The sequence below is a fragment of the Nannobrachium achirus genome, assembly GCF_963921795.1.
Source record: "Nannobrachium achirus genome assembly, chromosome: 4".
NCBI classification, from domain to species: Eukaryota; Metazoa; Chordata; class Actinopteri; order Myctophiformes; family Myctophidae; genus Nannobrachium; species Nannobrachium achirus.
In genome coordinates this window covers 29,916,274-29,943,764 of record NC_137813.1, presented here as the reverse complement: position 1 = coordinate 29,943,764, position 27,491 = coordinate 29,916,274, and the positions used below count along the sequence as shown (strand labels likewise).

Below are 27,491 nucleotides of genomic sequence, written 5' to 3'. Positions count from 1 at the left end.
CAGTGCGCCCAACGCACATGTCACATGACACCTCATCCGCACTGCATGCGAGCGACGCGACGCGACGTCCTGCAAAATACTGTCCGCATATGGAGTGTCGGCCATTGCGTTGCGACGTAGCCTGAACCAATCAAATAAATAAATAATTTAAAAAAGTGTTTGCCGGGCGGGACATGGCCATTAACCTCTATGGACATCGCCGCGAAACCTCGCTCAAATAGAGACTTGCGGTAGGTCAGGACGTCTTCTTTGAAACACATGTATTTCAATGAGATTTCATCGCTCGCGTCGCATCACATGCAGTGCGGATGAGCTGTGACACGGTATTGCTGATGAGACCGTCAGGATTTCATAAAACCGCATCAAAACGTAAAACCGGGAAACCGTACAACCCAATTGTGAAGGACAAATATCACCCCAGCAATTGAGTGTTTGTGCTGATGTCACATTGTCACAAGGTCACCACAAAAAGACATGATTATTTCCCCAGAGGCTATCAGAGCCCTGAACATTGACGAGACCACAGGGTCAAATGCCTGTAAACTGCTAACACCCTCCTTATTCTCTTTCTTTTTTGGACAAACCCCCATTCACATATTGTACTTTGCACATATTAGTTGCACCTGAACACTGATCAGTGTTCAGGTGGTGTCGGCACCCAGCATTGGGCGGGTTATATGGCTCTCCTTTTCTCCCCCCCTTTAACTACCTCCCTCCCCCTCTCCTCTCTCTTTTCCTATACCCCCCTCCTTTCCCTCTCCGTCGTCGGGATCTACATGTATGAGCATGTGACATCTTTAATGACAGACACTGTTGCCTAATTTTCATTTGCGTTATGTGCATGTATGATTCTACGTCTATTTAGCTCTTAACTGTCAATCCCTTAACTGGGGAGCTCCCAGTTAACTGGAACCCAGTCAAAGACCCTTGGAATTCCCCAGGCCTCAACATTGATTTACAAAGATTTACACTTGTATCTTATAGATTCTCTTCTGGTGTCTGTTTAAGACGGTGCATTTCTGCATTAGTGAATAAGAGCAACGGTGTTGCTCAAACAATGGGAACATATCACCCTTATGGAGATACTCTAGGTTCCCTTTACCTGAAATGTTCTGAACTGCTTGCTCACAAACACATTATTTGCCTATACCACTGGCGCAGCAGGCTAGAAATGTAGGTTTCATTATAGGCTCCCATCTCATCCTGGTGCTCTCCCATAGGGAACACATTCTATTAACCCACATGGATAATTGACTTCTTCTTTTAAACATACACACAGCTGACAGTGACACACAGGGACGGGACAGGGCGCTGACAGAACATTATGTGAGAGACAGACAAAGACAATGAGAGAGAGAGAGAAGGTGAGTGAGAGAATGAGAGTGCGTAGAATACCTAACCTCTTTCTTATTTCTTTGACAAATCATTCTTAGTACTTCACCCACCCAGCACCCACCCCCGTATCCTGCACTATCAGGTCTGAATATACGCTGTTGCCAGGTCTGGTTGTTAAGCGATACATTTGGGCATGTATTCATAGACCTGGTTGCTTGTTTCTCTCGCATATAACCTGGAAACCCTGTTCTCCTGTTCTGTTCCGGAAACACAAAATAACATGTTTAATTGGTCCAATCTAAACGCACTGTCCAACCTTAGGACACATTTTGTAATTTAGTAGCCTTGATACAAGACTGTCATATACTAGTAATTTAGAGTTTGTATGGCTTTAATCACAACCAATTAAAAACTCGGGACAATGGATAAACAGGATTATGATGTATCTAGAGTATGTCTATAATGATCTAGTTATACTGTAGCTCTAAGCTTAACTGTAGCTCTTGATCTACTATTTATCTATTTGTTCTAGGGCTGTAACTATCGTTTATTTTCTTAGTGATTATTATATCGATTACATATTGATGATTAATCGAATAATCAAGGTGCACGTTTTCTTTTATATAAAAAAAGGAAATGAGTTATAAATCAATGAATTGATTAACCACTCAAGTGTAATTTTATGTGACAGAGAAAGATGGTACTGTACGTATACAGCAAAAATTGCAGATCTATAAACTCACACAACGCATCACATCCCGGATTTGCGGCGTGTTGTGAGTTTGTAGATCGGCTATTTTCTCTGTTTTGGACTTTCTTTTTAAACTTATATTATAATGTCATAACAGGGATCAATTAATAAGTGTTGCAACTCTAATCTGTTCGTCTATAAATCTGCACATAAAGTATTCACTGTATTGGTTTATCTATATACATTATACAGTATCTACTGTATGTATTTCTCTATCTGTCTGTCTGTACCGTCTGTCAGTCTAACTAGGTGACTGCCTGTCTCACGGTACCGCCAGTTTGGAACATTGTTACCCAGCATCCCGCTGGGCAGGAGGCGAGGTCGTAAGGGCATGAACTCATTAAGGAAGTGTCATGGTGGGGGGGCGGGGCATCGTAATTAAGAGCGCCCCTGAGGCTGAGTGGCATTTAAAAAGCAGGAAGTAACAGAGGAGGTGAGAGAGAGAGAGAGATGAGGGAGAGAGGGAGTGAGAAAGCGGGATGACATTTGAGCAGAGGAGGTAGAGAAAAGGCGGCGACGGAGGGGTTAGAAAAAAGAATGGAGGATGAAAAAGAGTAATGGACTTTTTTTTTGTTGCTGGGAGGCTATCTATCCCAGTGGTTCTCAACCTGTGGGTCGGGACCCCCAGGGGGGTCCCCAGATGATTAACTTAATGTGCAACGTTGTTTTCTCACTCAACAGTAAACAAACCAACATACAGTTTAAGTGCATAGAGGGTGTCTGCACATTTCTAAAATTACAACTTGAGGACGTTTTAATACCTCTAAAATGACAAATTAAATATTGGTAAAATTCTCAAATATTATTTTGTGAAAATAGCCGATCTACATGCTCACAACGCCTCGCGTTGCGAGGTGTTGTGAGCATGTAGATCGGCTATTTTCACAATAGAACCGTGTTATACAAAATGCAATGCCTCAACTCTAAGTGCTTGTAGGGTGGGGGGGGTCCCCAGTTCAAATTATGATTATTTTGCGGGTCGTGGCCTGAAAAGGTTGAGAACTACTGCTCTATCCAACTGCACTTGTCTGTCTGTTTGAAGGACACTTCAAACAGACAGATGCCGTTTCAGGCAAACAAGGAGCTTTCAGGATGTTTACCAGCACATTAAATGCTGCTCTTCAACAGCACTAATCTAGTCACAAGGAGGATAGACACTACTGTACGTTTAGGGTGCTTAGGAGGATCCTACACTACACTTTAGGTTGCTTGGAAGGGCAAATGAAAGAGAAGGGTGAGACATATTTGTGTTAATTGAAATACATGCCGCTGCCAATTTTTGGGGGCATACTCGAGTAGAGCAATGACCAATGACAGACTTTTGGGTTCAATGCCGATGTCGAGTCCTAGAACTTCGATTACAATTACTGATGTTTTGAATGATATCTTGTCAAAGGTGCAAACTGGGCTGATCAATTTAACGAAACAAATAAATACAAATAACTACAATAAAAAATATTATTGAACCCATTTAGATCTAGATTAGAACACCTACCCCTTTTTGCGTAGTTGTTGCTACTGTATGTACAATATATAGCAACATATATATATATATTTTCTTAATAAATATTTTAAGTTTTTCAGAAAAGGTGTTTTTAGATTCGGTCACAGGTCTAAATGGGATAAAGGCAGAAAAAAAACCCAATATAGATAGACAGACACACAGACAGATACAGATGACGATGTCATCAAAAAAGTCATTATGGCTGATAAAGCGGCCTGGCTAGAAAGAGAGGTGATAATAAACCTAATTGTCCACTATACTGTACCTATTTTACAGCATTTAGGAGCAGTTTGTACGTTTGTAATTTGGATCTTCTCTGTGAAAAGCTGGAATACAAAAATGAAAAGCTATGCCTTTGCTATTCCTGTCAATTCACACAATACACGATTGGTTCATTGATCAATACATGATTGTTTCATTGCTCAATACACTATTGATTCTTCGAAGGCGCAAAATGTGACAATTTCCTTGTTAAATCGATCATGACTAATCCATTCTGTCAGAGCTTGAACAAATTGTTTTTAAATCTTTTGATCCGTCTCTTCCACTTTGCGTCCCACTTTCCCAACCTCCTGGTTGTACCCACTAATTGACACATTAAAACTAATACATTATAACAAATGAATGATAGTATCAAAATACTAAAGAATCCTTATCAATACTCTAGTTCAGTGATTCACAACCTTTTTAATTTCAGGGACCCCTAGTTCGATAAGCAACCCTGATTTGATATGATCTACTTATCTCTGGGACCCTAATCTACACAGTCAATTTAACTCTGAGAGTGTACAAATGGAGCCTAAAGGACCCAGAACAAATGGACCCATACAGGTCCTTTAGGTTCCATTTGTACAATCTCTGAGTTACAAACCTGCAAGGTCCATTTAGTTCCTAACTATCAATCTAACTGGGGATCCCCTGGAACCCCGTCAAGGACCCCTGGGATTCCCCGGACCCTATCGTTGAGAGAGACTGCTCCAGATGGTCCTGTATCGTATAGAACGTCCTCTGTTTAAGATGGTATATTAGTGAGTAAGAGCAACAGTGGGACAAGCTAACTCTGGACTATGATTGTGAATTGAATTTGTAATAGGTTCCCTTTAACTGAAAATGTTCTGAACTGCATGCACACTCACACATTTTAACCAATTAAACCCAAGTATATACTATATAAAATGCAATGCATCGTGATTAGTTGTGAACCTGTAGATCTGCAATTTTTGGTGGAACGTTCGCCTATTATGACATGCCTATATGCCATATACTGTAGCTCATGTTCTCTCTCTTCACAGTCTATTTTTGATCATTCACACAATTATCAAATGTTATATAATGGTTATGTACGTATATACTTACATCTGAGGCAGGCCCCTTATCAGCCCCCGGACAGGAAAACGTGACGAACTCATGGCAACGCTTGTGAACCACAAAACAACACACTGGAGAGAGAGAGAGAGAGAGACAGAGAGAAAAGATAATTAGTTCAAATTTAAATAATTAAATAAACATGCACATTTAGGCAGATTTCTTCTGTTACGTGGACCACTTATTTGCATGTTTAAATATCGCTGCTAGGACGTCCCTCCATATTTTTTACTTTTGGTGTTTTTTGTAACGACTACTTGATCATCCCTTGAAGACTCACCTCTTCAGGCTCCACCTAAACCCATAGCACAACTGTAACACTCCCCTTCCCTCGATGACCACACATGAAGCTAGATAAGCCTTTTTTAGGTTTTAGAAAAGTATTTTTTGCTGCTTGGGTGCGTGGTCTACCTATGTTATTATTTTTCTAGATTGATATTCCTATGCATTTGTTGTATTGCTGTTGATGCACTGACAAATTATCTTGCTTATTATATTGATGTGTTACCTGCTTATTGTAAGTCACTTGGGATTAAAAGCGTCTGCTAAATGCCTAAATTGTAAATCAAACTATTACTACATCGTCACACAGAAGTATGGAAAGTAGCAGATCTACAAGCTCAAAGGTTTCCATGAGGTGTCCACCCGACAGAGACGATGAGATTCAAGGATAAACGACTGGCTGACTGATTAGTACAGTAGCATGACTGACTTACTGACTGATTGCCATGATGAACTGACACACTGATTGGTTTCAGTGGTGTAAAGTAACCAATTACATTGACTTAAGTACTGTACTTTACTTGAGTATTTCCAATTTCCAATACTTTTACTTCCACTCCACTACAACTCATATTGTACATTTTGAAGCCAAGACTTTCATACTTTTACTCAAGTACATTTTGAATTCCGGACTTTTACTTGTAACAAGAGTATTTCCATAATGCAGTATTGATACTTTAACTTAAGTAAAACATCTGAGTACTTTTTTCCACCACTGATTGGTTCATAGGATGACCGACTGATGACTTATTGATTGAATGATTCGGTACTGGACCTCCTAGCTGCTCTCCGACTGACCACAAATCATGCTCCCAAAATATAAGTACCTCCATTTTGTGTCTCTAGTTGGAAAACAGGGAATAATTGTTGCAGTTCCAACTAGACATTAATTTTGTTAAATGTGTTGCCGCTTACAGGGTGTTAGCGGTGAATCGCGGAGGAACATGTGCTACCGGCAACACACAGGGTGGCCCTTATCTCCACTTCCATCAATGTCAGCTACACTGACAGAGGAACAGAGTGAGCTAAAAATAACACGCACACTCACGCACGCACGCACGCACGCCGCACACACACACACACACACACACACACACACACACACACACACACACACACACACACACACACACACACACACACACACACACACACACACACACACACACACACACACACACACACACACACACACACACACACACACACACACACACACACACACACGCTGTGCATGTAAATAGTACGCCTCGGGGGTGAAACATAGTACGCCTCGGGGGTGAAACTAATCAATGTAGTGCACAAAACAAATGTTTGTCTAATAATGTTACCATTACCACTATTAATCCTACTGTAGCTCCAGTTTGTGCCCCACATGTAATCATTGTATTTTTTTTTAATATTGGCCTGCAGTGTTAACATTTAACACTGCCATTTAACCAAACAGTAGGGTTGACACACTGAAAGCGTCAGACGCAGCACGTTATGAAAGATTGTTTACAACGGCTGCAGCCACACTGGAGGCATCAATTAGGCACGTCAAAACATGTTGACACGTCTCTCAGAGCATGGTTCTATTTTGGAGCGTCGACCGCCTGGCTGACACAGTCCAAAATGAGTTGGAGCAACGCAGAAAGGTTAATGTCTTTTTATTTTTCCCTTGTGTCAATGACACTGCTCCAGAAATAATTATTTCAAGGTATATTGTTGTTGAAGACACGATTCCTGTGTCTGCTACTGTTCATCATAGTGAGCTACAATAGATGAAAGTTGAGAGTAGTCATTTCGTGAACACACAATAAAAAAACATTAACATTGAAGCAAAAACTAAACGCAAAAGTAACTAGAACTGCACTCTATAAAGGTGCCAACTTGCGCCTCATGCACAAGTAGGCCACACATGCACACATGGCCAACTTGTGCACAAGCAGAGCGCGCCACGATGTGTGCCCTGCTGGCCTGGTCCCTCAATGGCTGTAGGCAGACACCTACATACATACAGTACTGACATACATACATACATACAGTACATACATACATACATTCCCAGAATCCAAACCATTTCAGGGCTACGGTCTTCAAAAATCACACTCGTGTGAACTGAGCGGTGGTGTGTGTGTGTGTGTGTGTGTGTGTGTGTGTGTGTGTGTGTGTGTGTGTGTGTGCCCCCTGTGTGTGTGTGTGTGTGTGTGTGTGTGTGTGCCCCCTGTGTGTGTTTGTGTGTGAGTGTGCCTGGCCTATGCCTGGCCTATCCTGAACAACAGCGCCCGTCCCTTAACATGTGTGGTCAGAAAAGGTTACTGCAGGCTACATACCCGGAGACAGACAGACAGACAGACAGACAGACAGACAGACAGACAAACAGACAGACAGACCCACACACACGGCCACGTATAGGAGCGTTGTGACCACCGCTCAAAAAGTCGGACACCTACATACATACCCAACCGATTACTGTACTTGCGCGCTCTGCTTGCGCAAGTAACTAGTAACTTTTATAATGCAATAACTACAAAGTAACACAGTATAACTAGTTAAGTAACCAACTTACTAAGTTAAACTAACTTGATCAACACTGCCTTTACTCGTTTCATAAGCAGAGTATCTTGTTTTCTGCATCATCAGTTTAGACCTGAGGCCGATTTTAAAAACGCCTTCTAAACCCTAACCTAAGTTCGCAGAAAATCTAAATCTTTTTATTATGTATTTATTATATATTTTAGAATGTAAAGGAATTCCTATCGCTATATACATAGGAACATCTAAAATGATCATGCTTTCCCGGTTTTAAAGGTACTGTATCACAATGTATAGGCTTTACCGGTCTTACTGGGTTAAGATACACTAGGGGTGTAACAATACATAGTGCCACAATAATATCGCGACACGTTATCGCCATGATTGCGCGCACAACGCGCGCGCACACACACACACACACATACACACACACACATACACACAGTCAAATGTCACAGTACAGTCAAATGTCACAGTACGTGATGTAACACAAAGGCAATGTTTCTGCAGCCCGGGTCTGGTGAAATCCACTCTGTTCTATTCTGGAGGTGAATTCATACCTATCACTGATCAAAAGGTTTGTAATTCTCTCACACACATACATTATTATGCACACAGGAAATGTGCATCTCAATGGTACTTGATTCCCACGCAATAGCCTCTCTTTGCTCAAACCTCCCACACACACACACACACACACACACACACCTCAATGATATCACATCATGAAAACACAGAGTGAGGGAGCGACAGATAGAAAGTTGTTTGCACATATTGCTTCAAGGTAACTGCTCTTTCAAAAATATCACTACTGCCAATACCCTGATCATAACACACACACACACACACACACACACACACACACACACACACACACACACACACACACACACACACACACACACACACACACACACACACACACACACACACACACACACACACACACACACACACACACACACACACAGAGTACTGTATAACCGTGTCATCTATCCATCAATACAACTCCGTCCACCACATCCTGTCCATTCATCTATCCATCCATCCACCTTACCATAACTTCATCCATCCATCTTTTCCCATCCCTCACCCATCTATCTATCCATCTATCCCAGTGTTTCTCAACCACTGTGCCTGGGGACCTTTGGTGTGCCCCTGAGAAGGGTCAAGTGTGCCCCTTGAAACTGCAAGAAAACCAGTATTGTATTTATCATTTTTAAAATGATTTAAACTAGTGAAAACAGCCGATCTACAAGCACAACGCCTCGCGGTGCGAGGCGTTGTGTGCTTGTAGATCAGCTGTTTTCACTACTGTTGTGCGACAGCCTTGTATGATGAAGCAGGGCTTTACTTTGCAAAGAAACGTACACATTTGAAACTTACGTCATTTGTACGTCATTTGAAAATGACGATATTTTAGTGATTATGTTGTGAGGAAAACGTTGAGATAATAGCCATTTTGGTTAGAAGCGACTGAAAATAACGTTGTACTTCAAGTTTAAAATGATACTAAATATTTTTTCAAGTGTCCAAATAAATTCCAAATATTATCAAATGATCTCGCGGCACCCCTGGACTGCCGTCGCGGCACCCCAGGGTTCCCCGTCACCCACTTTGAAAACCCCTGTCATCTCTAACCTCTAGAGGAGGACATTTATTACACCTGGAGGACATACGTTACGCCCATGGAGGACAGATATTACACCTGGATGAAAGATGGGACACATGTAGGTAAGGGTGGGCGATATGGAAAAATACAATATCACAATATTTTCTCAAGCTGTATCACGATACACGATTTTATCACGATTCTTTTTTCAAGTTGGTTTTTATGGTTATTTTTCAAGTTACTTGACAAAAACTAGACTCTCTGGGTTCCTTTTGGGAGGTCTAAATTGAACTTTACAAGTATGTAACTCTGACAGTATACAAATGAAACCAAATGGACCCTTACGGGTCCATTTGGTTTCATTTGTATACTGTCAGAGTTAAGTGGAGAACTTGACATTTTACATTTTGAGAACTACTGATTTAGAGCAAAATGCAGGTTTAAATTCTGCAATGAATCTCTGTATTAACGATTAAACATGATTTTTTATAAGGCTCCCTCAATTGTATCACGATATATACGATACCTCTGAAAAGGCATATCGTGGAGACATTTTATTGTCTCAACGATAATTATCACCATATCGCCCACCCCTACAGTACATGTAGGATAGAAGGAGGTCACAGATGACCTCTAGAGGTCAGAGAGATGACCTCTAGAAGTCAGAGAGATGACCTCTAGAGGTCAGAGAGATGACCCCTAAAGGTCAGAGAGATGACCTCTAGGGATCAGAGAGATGACCTCTAGAGGTCAGAGAGATGACCTCTAGAGGTCAGAGAGATGACCCCTAAAGGTCAGAGAGATGACCTCTAGGGATCAGAGAGATGACCTCTAGAGGTCAGAGAGATGACCCCTAAAGGTCAGAGAGATGACCTCTAGGGATCAGAGAGATGACCTCTAGGGGTCAGAGATATGACCTCTAGAGGTCAGAGAGATGACCTCTAGAGGTCACAGAGATGACCTCTAGAGGTCAGAGAGATGACCAGGTCAAATAAAGGTCCTCCAGGTGTCTGTCCTCATGTGTCCTGAGTATTTCTGTCTCTATCTGACCCTGGTACAACTGGCAGCCTGCCTCTGTCTCTATTATTAATCACACACACATTAAATATCCATGGATATTGCGCACACAGTCAGATACTTGCCTGGACAAACATACAGTATATTGACAGATACAGTCAGCTTTACTGTATTTGTTAAATATACTGCAAGTACCTTTACTAAGTAGAAGGTACTGCTAGTGTATGTGCAGGTTTATGTATAGGTGGTTAATGTCGTTATCTTACCTCTCTTTCACCCTCTCTCTCTCTCTCTCTCTCTCTCTCTCTCTCTCTCTATTACATCACTGTGACTGCACCAACGCACCAGGCCTAAAGCCGTAACCTTGCTATAACGTTACACTCACAAACACACACTCACGCACATCACTCCGGTCCACCTATACATTACAGTGGAGGTGAGAGCTGTGTTAACATCAGCCAGACAGGCTGCCCCACAGGATGTAAGTTACATTACATACAGTACATACAGTGAAAGGCTAGAGTTGGCCTGTTGCTAATCTGATAGAGCCCAGCCATTGGCGCAGAAGGGCGGGGATACTTGCTGGAGAATCTCTTCGACCAATAGCATTTGTTCACTGATCTCTCTTTTTTTTTCAGGAGCTGGCCAGAGCTCTTAATTGCTCCCTTTGAACTTCAAAGGGGTTGTGTGTGAACTGAGGTAATTGGGCCATAAAAGTGTCAAGTGTTTGTTAGTGATCTCTCTTATCAATGAAAGCATCAAAGACAACGACCTGTTTGATGCCTGTCATAGAGTGGAGGGGGAGGGGAATGTTTTACCCAGGCTTTTCTTTGTTCCCGAGGCTAGCCTGTTGCTAATCTCATCTTCACGGTCACAATATTCAGGTATTAAAGGAGTAGTTCACCCCCAAAATGACTTTTTTTCACGCCATGGAGACTAGAGTTCAATCATTTTTTTTGTTTTTTGTCGCATTCCTAAGACAAAAATGTGATAACAATAAATTTACCCCCATTCATTCCGGATGGTGACCCGTTTCGAAACGGGTCACCATCCGGAATCAATGGGGGTAAATTTACTCGAATCAAATTTTTGTCTTAGGAATGTGACAAAAACCAAAAAATATTATTGAACTCTACTCTCCATGGCATGACTAATCAATAGAAAAAAAGTCATTTTGGGGGTGAACTACTCCTTTAATTTAACTGTTCCAGTAGTGCTGCCTTGCTGTAGTGTACGCTGCTTCAGACAGAGAAAACGGCGCGAGCGGTGGTGGGGCAGGTTCTTGATTCCAGAAGACATACAGTATAAGTATAAATATATATATATGATATTTTTCACACACACACACACACACACACACACACACACACACACACACACACACACACACACACACACACACACACACACACACAAATACTCAAACATACCCAGACTGTCTATCCTACTTAATCAATACACCAACTTGGGAAAGAAGGAACAGTGAAAGAAGAGGTGCTTTTTGCTTTGATGTTTGGAGTTGGGCAATGCAGGCTAATCGTGTGTGCGTGTGTGCGTGCAGTATATTTTTAGCCTATGAAGGAACTATATTTATACAATTTCCATTGAAGCCAGCCACATATAGAACAAACACAAACACATGCATATCACACACACACACACACACACACACACACACACACACACACACACACACACACACACACCAGAGAATCATTATTATTTCAGAGGCTCCCGTGCGACTCCGGCAGTCACATGACATTGTTATGTAATGCCTCTCGGCCAATACATACCCCCATCACACATGTCTTTCTGTCCGTCGATAAAGTTGTGCAGTGGGGGACGAGAAAGATAGATAGATAGATAGAGCATTGAGCAACAGACAGGCTGAGAGATACTGTACTTACGCCAATAGATCTCTCAGTCATGTTTGATCAGAGATCCTTATGACTCACACTGTACTGTATATACTGTACACACTGTACTGTATATACTGTAGGACTGCAACTATTGCTCATTTTCAAGAGCACCGAAGTCTGATTGCCCCATGAATCCCCATAGACGAGTTTAATATCATGACAAATAATTGAGCTGTGTTCCAAAAATAAACTAACAAGCACGGCAGTCCATGATTCATATGGATATGAAGCATCAACTGAGGAGCGTGTTTTCATTGATTGATTGATTGAATACTTTCTACATTTTGCAAATAAACACAGTTCCATACAAAAGGATGCTAAAAGGATAAACTCAAGAAAGCACTATGGCTTGTTTCCATTGGGGTCCTGTGTATTCAATTCGTGAAAATATTTAAAGACAGACAATAATATAAAAAAAATCACACCCGTGTGAACTGAGCGGTGGTCGTGGAGGCTGTGCAACAGCACTACTGGGTGGGTGCAGCGGGGTTAGTGTGCTTTACAATGCTGTAGTTTCTTCACACACTCTAATTTATTTGACCCTAAAACATTCAGTTTGTTAATAATAATAATAATACTTGACCACACATGCTGACCCACCCTTCTCCCCTGTGTGTGTGTGTGTGTGTGTGTGTGTGTGTGTGTGTGTGTGTGTGTGTGTGTGTGTGTGTGTGTGTGTGTGTGTGTGTGTGTGTGTGAGTATGTGTGTGAGTGTGTGTGTGAGTGAGAACAACAGCGCCCCTCCCTTAACATGTGTGGTCAGAAAAGGTACTGCAGGCTTGAGGCTACATATACGGACGGACGGCCGGACGGCCGGACGGACGCATACACACACGGCCACGTATAGGAGACGGTGTGACCACCGCTCAAAAATATGAACAGTTAACAGTTGGGGGGGTGGGTGCCATTTCTGGTGTTAAAGGAGTAGTTCACACCCCAAAATGAAAATGTTTCTATTGATTACTCATGCCATGGAGACTTGAGTTCAATACAAAAATTGTATTTGTCGCATTCCTAAGACACAAAATGTATTATAGTAAATTTACATCCGGTAATCAATGGGGGTATATTTATTGTAATCAGATTATTGTTTTAGGAATGCGACAAAAAACTAAATATGTTATTGAACTCAAGTCTCCATGGCGTGAGTAATCAATGGAAAGAAAGTCATTTTGGGGGTGAACTACTCCTTTAAGCTTGGACTTTTTACAGGGCCCAGATTGTAAGTGCTCTTTTAGAGCAGTTTTGATGGAGGGTAAGGAGTCACATTTCATGTCATCATTTGTATGAACTCTTCATAGTTGACCTGTCCGTCACCATCAAGGTCTGCCTCTCTGATCATCTCATCAACCTCCTCATCCGTCAGCTTCTCTCCCAGGTTTGTCATCACATGGCGCAGCTCAGCAGCACTGATGTATCCATTACCATCCTTGTCAAAGACACGGAATGCTTCTCTGATCTCCTCCTCACTGTCTGTGTCCTTCATATTCCTGGCCATCATGGTCAGGAACTCTGAGAAGTCTATCGTCCCGTTGCCGTCTGCATCCACTTCGTTGATTATGTCCTGCAGCTCTGCCTCCGTGGGGTTCTGACCCAGAGAGCGCATTACAGTACCCAGCTCTTTGGTGGTGATGGTGCCATCGCCGTCCTTGTCAAAGAGCGAAAAGGCCTCCTTGAACTCGGCAATCTGCTCCTCCGTCAGCTGATCAGCCATTTCGATGTAGAGTTGGCAGCCGGTTTAACGACTAAAGTACGCAAACCTCACGTACAGACTCACTCAAATGACCAGTAATCCTTAAAAGAACCTGTATGACAATCTTTATGAATGCACTGCATGAATGCACTTTATATATGTATACATACGACGTCAGCAGTTTCTGATGACATCAGTATCTCCATACTTGTGGTTGTTAGTTGCTGTTAGCACTGGGTACTCTGAGAATGGGTCCAACGTGTACTCAAGTAGAACAAGTACAATCGTTATTGCATAAACGTGCGAGGCATGCATTCCCAACTTGCATCGTTCCAGACTTAATTGTTCCCAAGTAGGCCGGGGGCCATTTATAACTGTGGTAACGAACTGAACCCTAGCGAGTAATCTGCCAACAGGTCCTGTATAGCAGCATGGGTATTGCATAACTGGATGGGGCATGCGTTCCCAACTTGCGTAGTTCTCGATTTTACATCTCTTTTCCCCAAATGTCTCATCCTTTTATCCTATCCTCACCCTGTCCTTTTCTGTCCCTCATCTTGTTGTCTGTAATAGGTTTATCCTCCTCTCCTGTTTCTCCCCTCATTTCTGTTGTTCGACAGTGTATCCATCTATTAGAAGGCTCCTTTGATCAGGTGCTAGTGTGTGTGTGTGTGTGTGTGTGTGTGTGTGTGTGTGTGTGTGTGTGTGTGTGTGTGTGTCTGTGCGTGTGCCTGTGCGTACGTACAATGATAGTGTGTGCGGCTGATGACAAGCGTGCGTGCATGCTTGCGTGCGTGCGTGCACAATGCTGGCCCAGATTTAGACACTATTAGATCCCATGACCTTGTTCTGCACCAAAACACACACAAACACACAAACCAGCCAGTTGGCTCGTTCTAATGTCTCAATGTTTAATTATTCATGAGGGTAGGAAACATATATAAATCACATTGGAGAACCTGCCACTGAACATCTAAAGCCCAGTGCACACCAATGATTCACAACGCAAGCACCCGGTGCAACATGTTGCAGAGAGAAGTTGCACCGATATGAATTACCCATGTTGCAAGTCGGCGCAATTTGGAAATTCTGTTGCAAGTGGTTGCAACTTGCAACTCATTGCATTGCGAATCATTGATGTGGACTGGGCTTAAAGCCTGTTTCAGAAACCACATAATCCACCAAACTGTGTTGCAAACGGTTTGTGACATTCTAAAACTGGACAGTCCACATCATGGAGATCATTAACTGCTACCATAGCACGTCAACCAGACCTATTACATTATTGTATATCGTCACTGTCGGGCATAAACCTTGTATCTTTTGTTTCAAATTTGTATGTTTTTTCGTAAAGTAAAGCCCTGCTTCACCATAAAAGACTGTCGCACAAAACTGAAAGTGAAAATAGCAGATCTACAAGCACACAACGCCTGCTTGTAGATCAGCTACTTTGTCACCATCTATACTATAATTTTGCGAATGTCTGAGTGAGTGAGTGAGTGAGTGAGTGAGTGAGTGAGTGTCTGTCTGTCACAGCGTTTCTCCACGGTGGCTGGAGCAATTGATCTGAAATCGCATCACCATCAGCATATGAACACACCTGACATAACTGTGAAGCCCGTTTGTCACTTTCACAAATCGTATGCTGTATATTAGCATTTTTATGGTGTATCTATATCTATTTAGCCTACAGTACCTTTTGTGACCACACATGTTAAAGTTGTACCATGTAACTTTTTTTATAAAACAAATCTTAAAAAACTGTTAAATCGCTAAAGTTTTAGAACACCCACTCCGTTATTTTCAGCTTCTGAAGCCTTCTCTTTATATGTTTTCTATGATCCTGGCCGTGGACCGGATTTCGCACCAAAATGACGTAATCTGCATCATCTGTATACGTTGTGTATACGTTGCCCAATCACATCGCCGATCATGCACACATGGTACACTACCGGCCAATCACAGCGCATCTTGAAGTGGGGTCGCCATATTTGTAGTCGCCCGTGTGTCTCTTTACTCAAAAGGTAATCTCGCCTACCAGGCAGGGTAAAGTAGTCCGTTTCTCCGGAATGCCTGAACGCACAGGAACCAGGGACCCCTCTAAAGATAGCTCTCGGCGTTGTGGAGGCAGACGCGGGGGTGTGAAGGTACGAAAAACGGGCGAAAGACGCGAACGCGGTTTGCTATAGGGCTACTGACCACTAGTTGAGCATCTTACACAGTATAGCTTTAAGGGAGGGGCGCTGTTGTTCAGGCCATGCACAATCACACACAAACACACACACACACACACACGGGGGGGGGGGGGGGGGGGGGGGGGGAGTGTGTGTGTGGGCGGGCGGGCTGGGGGGGAGGGGGGGACAGTATCTCTGTAGCCATTAAACGAAACAGGTTTCTTACATTGATGCTCCTACATCATGCAAGCACCAGTTAAAGTTACTTTCCATTCCTCATATACTGTGTGCACAGTGCACATCCCATAACCCACACACTGCACATCATTTTGGAGATCATATCTTTGAACGGGTAAGGGCTAGTTTTAAATTATTTTTAAAACGATAAATACAAAACGAACGGTTTTGGACATTCTACCCGACAACAACAATATATTATATTCTCATAGATGTTGTATATGCTTTTCCTTCCCTTCTCTCATTTGCTTGCTCTTTTTCTCTCTGCCTCTCTTTCTCATTTTTAAAAGAGGGACCCACACATCACTTGACTGTGGGTCCATTAAATGTGTGCATATTTGCTATAGGCAGAGAGAGGAAAGGGATATAAAGAGATGGAAGAGGAGATAGAGAGAGACCTCAACCTTTCTCTTATTCAATGTATAATTACATAGGTAGGTTACATAGGTTGTTCTTGAGCACACCCACGCGCGCGTGAGTGTGTGTGTGAGTATGTGTGTGCGCACGCACACGCGTGCGAGAGAAATAGCCCTACCCCCTCTAACAGTCTTTTAGAATTATATTTTTTTAACATTGATTTATTGATACAGAATCATTTATATATAAATAAAATGTGTTATTATTCAATCAGTCAAAAAAGCAATGGGTAAAATAATCTGTAATAAAGATAGTTGCAGCCCTACTTATAATGGCTGATTCGTTTAAGGAACGTGTTTGTATGGATTATCGGAATTGCGTTGCGACTTCAACAAGTTGAATCTCTTGCTGACAAAATCATTCAATGTTATATGAGATACTTCAATGGTTTCCTATGGAAATAAGCTTAGTCTTTTCTATGATCTCCTTTTAGTTGACCTTGTACCAGTGAACTGTACCGTCATGAAACTGTACCTTTTTCTATGCAAACTTCTAATAAAGTCTTCAATCAATCAATCAATCAATCAGCTAGAATAGGCTGACCTGCAACGGGGTGATTCAGACCGTGGCTATTTTTTCTCCGCAAGGCCCTGAAACCGCTTCATCACGTCTTGAATATTCGGTCTGTACCAGGCTTAATTCACCCTTTGTCAAGTCCCACCCGTTGTCCCGCCCCTCTTCGCAGTTGCTTTGTATTGTTATTCTATGTATTAAATTCTCATTTTAATCTGGGGTTCAGTAAAAAGGAGCCTCTCAGCGGCAGTATAGTGAGAGGGCATGTTTTTAAATATGTTTTTTTTTTTACTCCAAAAATTATGTTTTAGTAAATTCACTAAAGGCGGAACCAGGGCGGGACAAGGCAGAAAGAGCCTGCTGGTTGGTCAGGCTGACAAAGGGTGAATTTGTTCTCTTGTCCACCATCCATACCCGCCGGCAGAAATAGCCTTGGGCAGCGAGCAGACCGTTTAAAGGGCTGAGCAATGAGCTAAGAACACATCAGAGAGGGAGAGAGAGAGCTACAGTAGACCACCATGCAGCCATCCTACCTGCCCTACAGTGCCACAGAGACACCTGCACGAGACACCTCAGAACACACAGAACACCAAACGCACCGACAACACAGGAAGAGAGGAAGGCAGAGATGAAAAGAGAGAATGGAGAGGTGCGGGTTGGGGGGGGGGGGGGGGGTTGACAAATAGTCAATAATCCAAACTAAAGATGTTCATCTCGGGCACCTCCTGTGTGTGTGTGTGTGTGTGTGTGTGTGTGTGTGTGTGTGTGTGTGTGTGTGTGTGTGTGTGTGTGTGTGTACGCATATGCGTGCAGGTTCGTGTGTCTTATATAAGGAGGCTGTGCAGCCCACGCCTGTGTATAAATACCCATGATGCCGTTGGTGAAGGGTCACAATGAGTACTGCACACCCATCATATCGCACTCCTTCTCAACCTACAGTACAGTACAGCGCTGCACGTCCTTCATATGGCTGTCCTCTGTCCTCTCCTACATAGTAGCTCTCCATCCCTCTCATCCTCTGTAAGCCAGGCCAGTGACTCAAAACGCTTTCATTTCACAGGACCCCAAGTTTGATATGCCTCGGAATCCCCTTTGATACTGTACGTTTCTGTTCTCCTTCTGGGACCCCAATCTGCACTGTGAAATACCTCATTGTTTAAGGCTGCTGGGAGCGTACAAATTGAGCTAGCGCGTCCATTTTTCTTCCATTGATTTGCACACTTCTCAAGGTTACAGGCCCCATAAGGGGGGCCATTAGCAATTTGCGTGATTTTAGGGAAAAATCTGTAGGAGTAGTGTCCAAAAATGTGTTTTAAAAAATCAGCCTGAAGGTGGCGCTAAATGGGACAGATCCATGTTGATGACATGAGTGTAGAGCAAGTGTGTACCGATTTGCGTGATTTTAGAGCAGAATTTGTAGGAGCAGTGTCCATAAAATGTGTTTGAAAAAATCGCCTGATGGTGGTGCTATATGGGACAGATCCATGTTGATGACATGAATGTAGACATAGTGTGTAGCGATTTGCGTGATTTTAGGGCAAAATCTGTAGGACTAGCGTCCAAAAATGTGTTTTAAAAAATCGGCCTGAAGGTGGCGCTAAATTGCGACGGTCGCAATAACTAAGTAGAACAGTCAAGTAAGTTCCAAGATTACATCACTTGCAATATGCTGCAGCCTTTGGAACCAGGGAAAACACTTATACACCACATCACGATATTACTGTACCATATCCAAAATCACAGACTATATATGTATCCATCTCAAATCATAATTATCTCATATCAATATAAATCATATCAGTGGTTCTCAAAGTGGGGTCCGGGGACCCCCAGGGGTCCTTGGAGGGGATCCAGGGGGTCCCCAGCAAAATGTGTTACCTTGGCATTTTAGAAAAATCTTTCAAGTAATTTTAAATTTTTAACATTAAACTTCTTTTCTGGGGGTCCCTCACTCAATTTCAGAACCCCCATATAACATGGACCCCCGGGGGTCCGTGGACCCCACTTTGAGAACCAACGCTATACAGTAGCATTCACAATATTTGTTCACAGATGTGTACCAGTAAGTCTCCCTAATCGGGAGATAAGCAACCGTCAGGTCACAGCGTGATTTGAGAGCAAAATGTGTAGGAGCAGTGTCCAAAAAAGTGTTTGAAAAAATCAGCCTGATGGTGGCGCTATATGGGACAGATCCATGTTGAAGACATGAGTGTAGACACACTGTGTACCACTTTGCGTGATTTCAGGTTTTTAGATTTGTAGGAGCAGTGTCAAAAAATGTGTTTTGCTAGAATCGGCCTCACGGTGGCGCTAGAAGAGGGTCATGTGAGAATTTATGGGTGGAGGTTGTGGTTTGGCAGGCAAGGAGCAGTGATGTTAATAGGTTTTTAATGTAATGAGTCCCGGGACCCAAGGAGTGTCTTTCGGATGCGTCCCAGGGATATTTTATGGGTCCCACAAAAATTCAACACGTCATGTCATTTTGGACAAAGTGCATTGAATTGGTTATTATGGTTATGTTCACCGGTAATATCGGATGTTGACCACTTGGGGGCGCAGATAGAAGCTTTTACCGAGTCTTCATAATCAACAGCCACCTGTTATTTTATATACATCGATAATATATGGATCTTCTCAGTGAGATGTATCCTGTTTGTACTGTTACTGCTTCTATGGAATGGGGGAAATGCTATCTGCCGTGCTTGTGTTTGCTCTGCTGTACAGAGAACCAGTGGACTGGGTCAAAAACAGTAGATTGGGATTGCTTGTAGATCGGCTACTTTTGTTTTGAACGGTTGATCATAGAGGGACGTGCCGCCCCTCTATGGATGCGGGAGGGCAAGGCACAGGCGGCCGCGGTGGTCCGCGGCCCCGGCGGACCACCACAGGGACGGCGCCGCCACGAAAACGCTATAATCAATCAAACAGTTAGGCAGCCTAGGCTACATACATACTGTCTCAGATAGCATACATGCTAGGCTAGCTTGCTTCCTCCGTGTTGTAGTTGAGCCAATAAAGGTTATTTGACCATGTTCACCACGGCGTTAATCGTCGCTATTGTTGTAAAGACGCAATGAAGACCTGTGTGGCTTCAACACGTTGTCCAATGTCCACCACATCTATAAACTAACTATAGCGCGTGCATCCAGTTGTTATTGAATGAAGAGGATGAAGAGGACAGGGGGAGAGGAGGCGGGGTCGCTGTCTGAGCAGTGAGCAGACTCACTCAGTATACACTAACATAATAAATACAATATCATGAATTTAATGCTGTCGGAAAATACACGTGACGCCGTCAGCAAACGTTTACATTTGTAAGTTATATTTTAATTGGATACTTTTTCAGTTTCTTTTTTTATTCCAAGTTATTTTCCAATGGAGGTGATGCGTCCGTGGGACCCCAGAACACTGACGTGAATGCGTCTCTAGGCAACGTGAATGCGTCAGAGACGCGGGACGCGCACGTAATGACATCACTGAAGGAGTGTGTGTGCAAAAGCTTCGGGGCAACGGTTGCGGAGATATGAGCAGGGCAAAAGTGTGATGTGTGACGTGTGACAGACTGACAGACTGACTGACAGACAGCTGGTCGAGGTTTTGATAGTAACTGCGACGTGACGGTCGCAATCAACATTAGGGGGATGTGTGTGTGACTGCTCTACTCTAGCACAGATCATCACAGTGTTACATCAGAGAACTTCCTGTACAACTGGTCCACCAAGTGGTCCCAACCTGTGGGCTGGGGAGCACTGGTGGGCCGTGAGGATATTGCAAAGTGGCCCACCCAAATAACTGGCAAAACACTGAGCTTTGAAGGCCAGTCCACACCAATGCAACTCCTTGCAACATGCAAATACTCGCAACCATTATCCTCAATGGCAGCTGCAATGAGTTGCATTGGAGTGCAAAAACTCCCCATGGGGTGAGTAATCTATAGAAAATCATTCATATATGGGTGTAACGGCCGTGATAATCTGTTATAGCCAGTTAAATGTGTCTTGTTTTTGCCAAAAAAGAGCAAAAAGCTGTTTTTGTAAACAAGAGTAAACCATGATTTTTGGCTGTAGGCTACTCTTCTTCAGTGATGCTGATATCATTCACAGCCTGCAGACAGGTGCCCTCTATCATAAACCACTGAAATAAGGCTTTGACGAGTGACTGTCTTTGGCGCTGTGGACCTCAGACCATTTGTGGACCTCAGACCATTTGATGAGTATACTCGTCTTTGGCAGTAAAATAGTTCATCCAGAGCGATTTACAGTAAGCAAGGAAAGGAAAATTTGTCCGGTTTTAAGTGGGACAGTCCTGTTTTTGACCAGCCTGTCCTCCTTCCAGCTCAACCTCTCGCCGGACGCATAATTGTCTGGTTTTTGTGAGTGATGTGTCATTTACAAACTCCCGTTTCATTCTTATAGAATGCAGCTCTGCGCAGCAACTGTCAAGCAGCCTACTGGCATTTATTTGCATATTATGGTCATTCTCACATTTCACTGGTTTAATGTTCAGCCGGCAGCCAGCCAATTGTTTTTCTTTTTTTTTTTTTTTTTTGCGCATTGTCATTGGCTTGCTCAACAGTCACTCACACCGAATCACTCATTGACACAATTGTCAATGCTGCTCTCAAAGTACCTTAAATGATATGCATAAAACAATGTTCAATTTCTACTCAGGGGCTTGCATGCAAATCAAAATCGTTAAATTCACTAAAACGATAGAAAGAAGTAAATGAAAACATTTTAACACTTATCTTTTGTCTCTAATGACTATCTAAAATATGAACCCTTGTTATAAAAAATCTAAGTTGTCCTTTACATCTGAGACTCTCTAGCACACACGGGTGGTTTTGAGATTGGTGGTATTTGGTGGTTTTGAGATTGACGCAAAAACACTTCTGACTCATTGTCATTATCAGTGTATCTGTGTGTGTGTGTGAGAGAGAGCGAGACAGAGAGAGAGAGAGAGGGGGCAAGGCAGGGCAAGGTCTAACATCACTCAGTCAGTGCTTAGCAACAAACTGCGGTCTGCCAGTCAGTGTTGCTCCACACACATACAGTAACCAAATGTGAGTGACTATGACTGATGGTACTGTAGACTCTCTCTCTCTCTCTCTAAGTTAAGGGACAGGACAGCACTTACAATTTGTATCAGCTACATTCAAAACATTTAAGAAAAAAATAGAATGGAAGCAATAGAGATAGAAAGAGAGAGAAAAAAAAGACAGAAAGCAATTCAACTCTCCTTTTGGCTCTATGGCTCTGTTGCTAGGTTACCAGCAATAGCCGAATGGGTTGAAGCATCTCAAGAGCAACCGTGACATAGATAGAACACACACACACACACACACACACACACACATATACACACACGCGCGCGCACACACACACACACACACACACACACACACACACGTACAGAGACACATAGAGTACTGCAGACACAAGCGCACACATGTATAGGGACACAATTGTCACCAGCAGAAATAGATCACGGTCCAATATTGGGTGTGAATCTTTACTGTCATTGGCTGGGAAGGAACTGGGCTCTGTTCTGGAGTCAATTGCACAGTTAGTTCCACTGATCAAAGCCCGAACACAATCGATTGATCAATCATCATCACCGCCAAGGACGTAGATCTGCGTCATGTGCTGTTAGAACCGTTGAACGCCAAGGAGGTATATCTGCGGCATGTTTGTGTTTTCAGTGAGTCGCTGAGTTTTCAGTGAGTCGCTGAAAACACACGCTCCCACCGTGAGCGATTCAGGGCTACAAATCCCAGAATACAACCGGACATGACATCATCACAAAAGGTTTGTCTCCGTCCGCCTCCATGTTATCAGATGTAGAAAAATCCTCAGATTCTTTTTTCCAGATTGTGTTTTTTCTCTAACAGTAAGGTTAAATGGCTGTGGTGAACAATACATTATTGATAATTGTATATATATCCTGATATTATAATGGAGTGCCACTGGCCTTCAAGGCAAGTATTCACAGCCGACAGGTAATCCTACCGGTTCCACGCTTGGTACATATACGGCTCAGTATTCTGGCAAGGACATAAGCTATGTTCCCCACCATGAATGTACAGTACTAAAATATTGTACAGTTAATATAAAACGATATAGTCTAAATATCAAATTGTTCAGGAACATCTTAACTCATTCTGAGCCCAGGACATTAACGGATTAGGGGGTCCAGAGTGCCCCCTCCCGGCCCCATTAACGGCCGCTGTCTTATTTTGAAGGCCAGAAGTCTAGACCGGAAGTACTTCCGGTCTGACGTCATCGGATCGTGCGCCGGAACCGATGCGTGTCCACGTGGAGTTGTGTAATGGCCGACCGGGAGCTTTTATAACTGTGTAAAATAAGCGAGCATCTGCCTCCATCCTAGCTTCTAAAGTGTAGTTTTGAGATAATGGACATTAAAGATGAGATCGGCCGTCCACCTCAATGTTATGGGATGACTATTGTGTGCTCGTGGAGCCGTGATGATGACAAATCAGCGCGGATTTCGTCTCCGGAGCGTCGGCCATTGTACTAGGTATTTTTACTCGCCGTTACAGTAATATATTACTTTTCCCGCGACATCGCGTGGATGGCACTATAGATACTCTATTACTTTTCCCGCGACATCGCGGGGTTGGCTTTTAATGAGTTAAGACACCTTTTTTGCCACAAGGCCCACCCAACTGCGCATCTAGAACTCCTTATATGGAGATAGCTCATATCCGCAGAGACTGACATCAACTGAGAAGGAGTTCTCTAACTATCTCCTTGCATTAGGAAAAGGCAAACACACACAAGGGGACACTGACATTCTCCATTCAGGAGGACAATCAAAGACTCCATGCCTATGGAATTCCTCATTTCACTGACACCCTCTGGAATCCCTGATCATAACCTGAAGTTGAAACTATTAGCACCAGTCATGCTACCTAAAAACCTGCAAGCCAGTCCTGACGCACTCTCAAAAATGGCACCAGAATGGTGGTAATGCAGATGATGGACCAAGTCATTGAGTGTGAGATTGCACAAACAGTGGTGAGAAAATCTTCCTCCCAAGGATACCTCATCATGACAGAAGTGATGAGCTTCCCTTCACCTTCATTAGATGACAGTTCCCTATCAGATTAGCTTTCTCTGTTACCATCAATAAAGGTCAGGGCCAAGAGAATGAACAAGTTGGCATCTCCTTGCCTCAGCCTGTGTTCACTCATGGCCAACTCTACACGGCCTTCATCAGGGGAAAGAGGGCAACTTCAAAGTATTCATTGAGGGTAATGACGAGGGAACAACTGACAACATTGTTTATACCAAACTCCTTTAATTACATACTGTATATCTGATAATTCAAACTATATATTTTCTGACAGTTCCACACGGAAATTCACAGTAGCCTACAGTACTCTCCTTTGAAACCGAGTGCTTCTGCTTAATATGTTTCTCTGACAGTGTGCAAGGACTGACAAATACAGATCTCCATATGGCCATGTCAGTTGGATTACTGATGCAACGTAGTTGTGCGGGCACGATCTCTAGATGTTCAAATGAATTGTCAATAAATGAATTGATGATTTAGGTACAAACACGCACACCCAAACATTGTACAACAGTTTCTCATATACTGCACACACACGCACACACACAGCCGTTTCATGAGGCGTTAAATAAATACAGTCTATTGGCCGTGTCGGCAGACTTCAGAGATCAATGGACTTAGCACTGACTGCCCTAGCCTCAGGCTGTAGCCTGCATTAACGTTGAGTAGGCCGTTAGCTGCGTGATATTTTCTCGTAACGACAATCGGGCAAGCCCCACACTGCCAGCGTGTGATTGGCTGAAAGACTTGCATGCAGCGCTCCAAGGCACTACAGTCCCTTTAAGCCGCATTCGGACACGGAAGCAGTCCCTTGGTCAATATTTACTGAATGTTAACCTCTATGCCTAAGAGGTGTGTATGAAATATGGCATACTTACTGCATAAAATTACCCTGCAGATTGTAGTCAGATGTAAATATGGAGGTGGAACAACTGGCTATGCTATAGCATGTGCAGTGACTTGCACTGGCAAACAACGGCTCACAGAAATTGGATGAGAAAAATGGTTGGAGAGGACGGTCAACTCTTCTCTTCTTCAGCGAGCATTGGTGGTGAGAATTGAAGTTTCAGTTTTAATTGTTAACAGTAGTCGAGGCTAGCTAGCCTCAAAGGTTAAAGAAAGTTTACCGTTGCTGGGCAACACCATCAGCTGATGCACCCGACTCGGTCAAAGGAGCAGGTCCACTCAGAAAGTACCGGGCGGCGTGCCCAGACCAACTCCTAAATATCTAATTAAATTATCGGGGTGGCACCGATGAGTGTGTGTGTTTGTGTGTGTGTACATCACAGGCATATCAAATAAATATGACCCACATTTGCTCTTGCATCTGTCCCGATATGTCTCCAAGGAGTTACCATGGTAACGATTGTGCTAATGTTGAACATAAAGCCAACAACGACAACACACACATGCACACACACACACGCACGCGCACACACTCGCACGCGGGGTATCAGAGCTGCAGTTAAGCATGCATTAATGTTGCATACTTCCTCCTCTTTTTACCTTCCTCTTTTTTATTTGACCCTGCCACTCGTTTTCATGCACAACAACCACGTAATACATACGGATACATCCACAAAGCTAGAAGGACATCTGATCCACGTACTGTAGGTCCATGACGAGTCATATAGTAGAACCGTTGTTCAGAAACCTGGGGGTTTAGCAGTCTATGTGTGTGCAACACAGGTTTGTTCACTGCATGTATTCTGTTATATCGGTGAGTCATGAAGGGACAGGGAGGGGGAGTGACACTTGGACAGTATAGGGGTAGCCAACCAAAAAGGTTGTGAACCGTGGCAGTCAAGACTTCTAAAACTGCATCAGACTCATAGACGTAGACGTCATACAGTAAAAGACACGTTATTAATGGTTATGTCCAGTAAAACGGAATTCCATGGAATTTTAACCTGTGGAGATGACTTTAGTTGTCTTCATACAGCGTCTTCCTCAAGTCCCTCCAATAGGCCTTTGTCTGATTAAAGGAGAATTCCAGATTAGTGCTTTTATTAGCGTAATCTGATATGTTATTCCATCCATTAACCGTCGCAGAGGCGAGAACAAAATCTAGCCCACCGCCCGTTAGCTTTTTTTTAAACTCAGAGGGACATTTCCACCATTATGAAAGTATAATAATAAAGTAGTACCACTTATTAGTATCGAGCGATACAAATAAGTAAGTGGTTTAGTGTAAAATCCCACCGCTGGGATATCATAATATCAGATGGGTAGGGTTTCCGGGAGAGCATTTCAGGTCATGTTAATTGTTTAATCAAAGATTCAAATATGTTTTGATTTGTTTGATGTGTTTGTTGTTAAGCAACTTCTCTTATGTAACTGCTCTCAATAAGACTTAATGAATCAAAATTAAGTGAATAAATAAATACATCTAATTAATGAATTAATCTGAGAGTCCCCCCCCAGCCTACACCTGGCCAAAACTTTTTCCTGCAAGAAACCCTGAAACGGCTAGTCCGGAATTCTCCTTTAAACAATCCCTTGCATCTCTTCTCTTGTTCCCGTTCTAATACTCACATGGATTAGCAAAATATAATCTCACAGGATTCATGACCTAGGCCACGTCCTAATCTGTGATTTGTGAAACAGCATGAAAGGAGCCCCCCGACACAACAGTACTGTGTTTCACAAACAAGTAAAATGTGTAAAACGTTATGTTTTGGTAGCCATACAGACAGCCAGTTAAAGAAATTGCGGATTGAGGCTTTAACATTTCGCTTTTACAAAGATAATATACAAGATCATTAAGACTTTCTGGAAGATTGGACATGTATTCTATCGCTAGTTTGACCACTTCAAATACTCTTTAATTGCAAACAAAGGTCGCAGTTTAGAATGTGAAACAGCACATCATGCTCTGACATCACTGTGATGTCAGGGGAACCACTCAAGCCCATATCTAACAGGACATGATATGGGAATGCCCATATATGGAGGCCACATACCACACCAACAGAATCCACATATGGCCAAGACAGATGGCCAAGACAGCCCATATCTGTGTGGCTGGTTCTTCAGACAGGGATCTCCATGTATGGGCAT

General features: G+C 43.0%; 2 protein-coding genes across 2 annotated transcripts in view; both read right to left on the bottom strand.

The window, feature by feature from the left end:
* The window catches only part of prkcbb (protein kinase C, beta b), a gene marked incomplete at its 5' end in the record, with an annotated part of 122,709 nt that overhangs the window by 70,611 nt on the left and 24,607 nt on the right, over nt 1–27,491 (bottom strand). The window contains one exon of the mRNA XM_080723872.1: nt 4,947–5,029. Coding sequence (XP_080579998.1) covers nt 4,947–5,029 — 83 coding nt within the window. The remainder of the gene's footprint in view (nt 1–4,946; nt 5,030–27,491) is intronic.
* On the bottom strand, nt 13,573–14,016 carry LOC308283438 (calmodulin-1-like; the record flags this gene model as incomplete). The annotated part of the gene is made up of 1 exon (XM_080723871.1): nt 13,573–14,016. One exon carries the CDS (start codon nt 14,014–14,016, stop codon nt 13,573–13,575), a length of 444 nt encoding a protein of 147 aa, XP_080579997.1.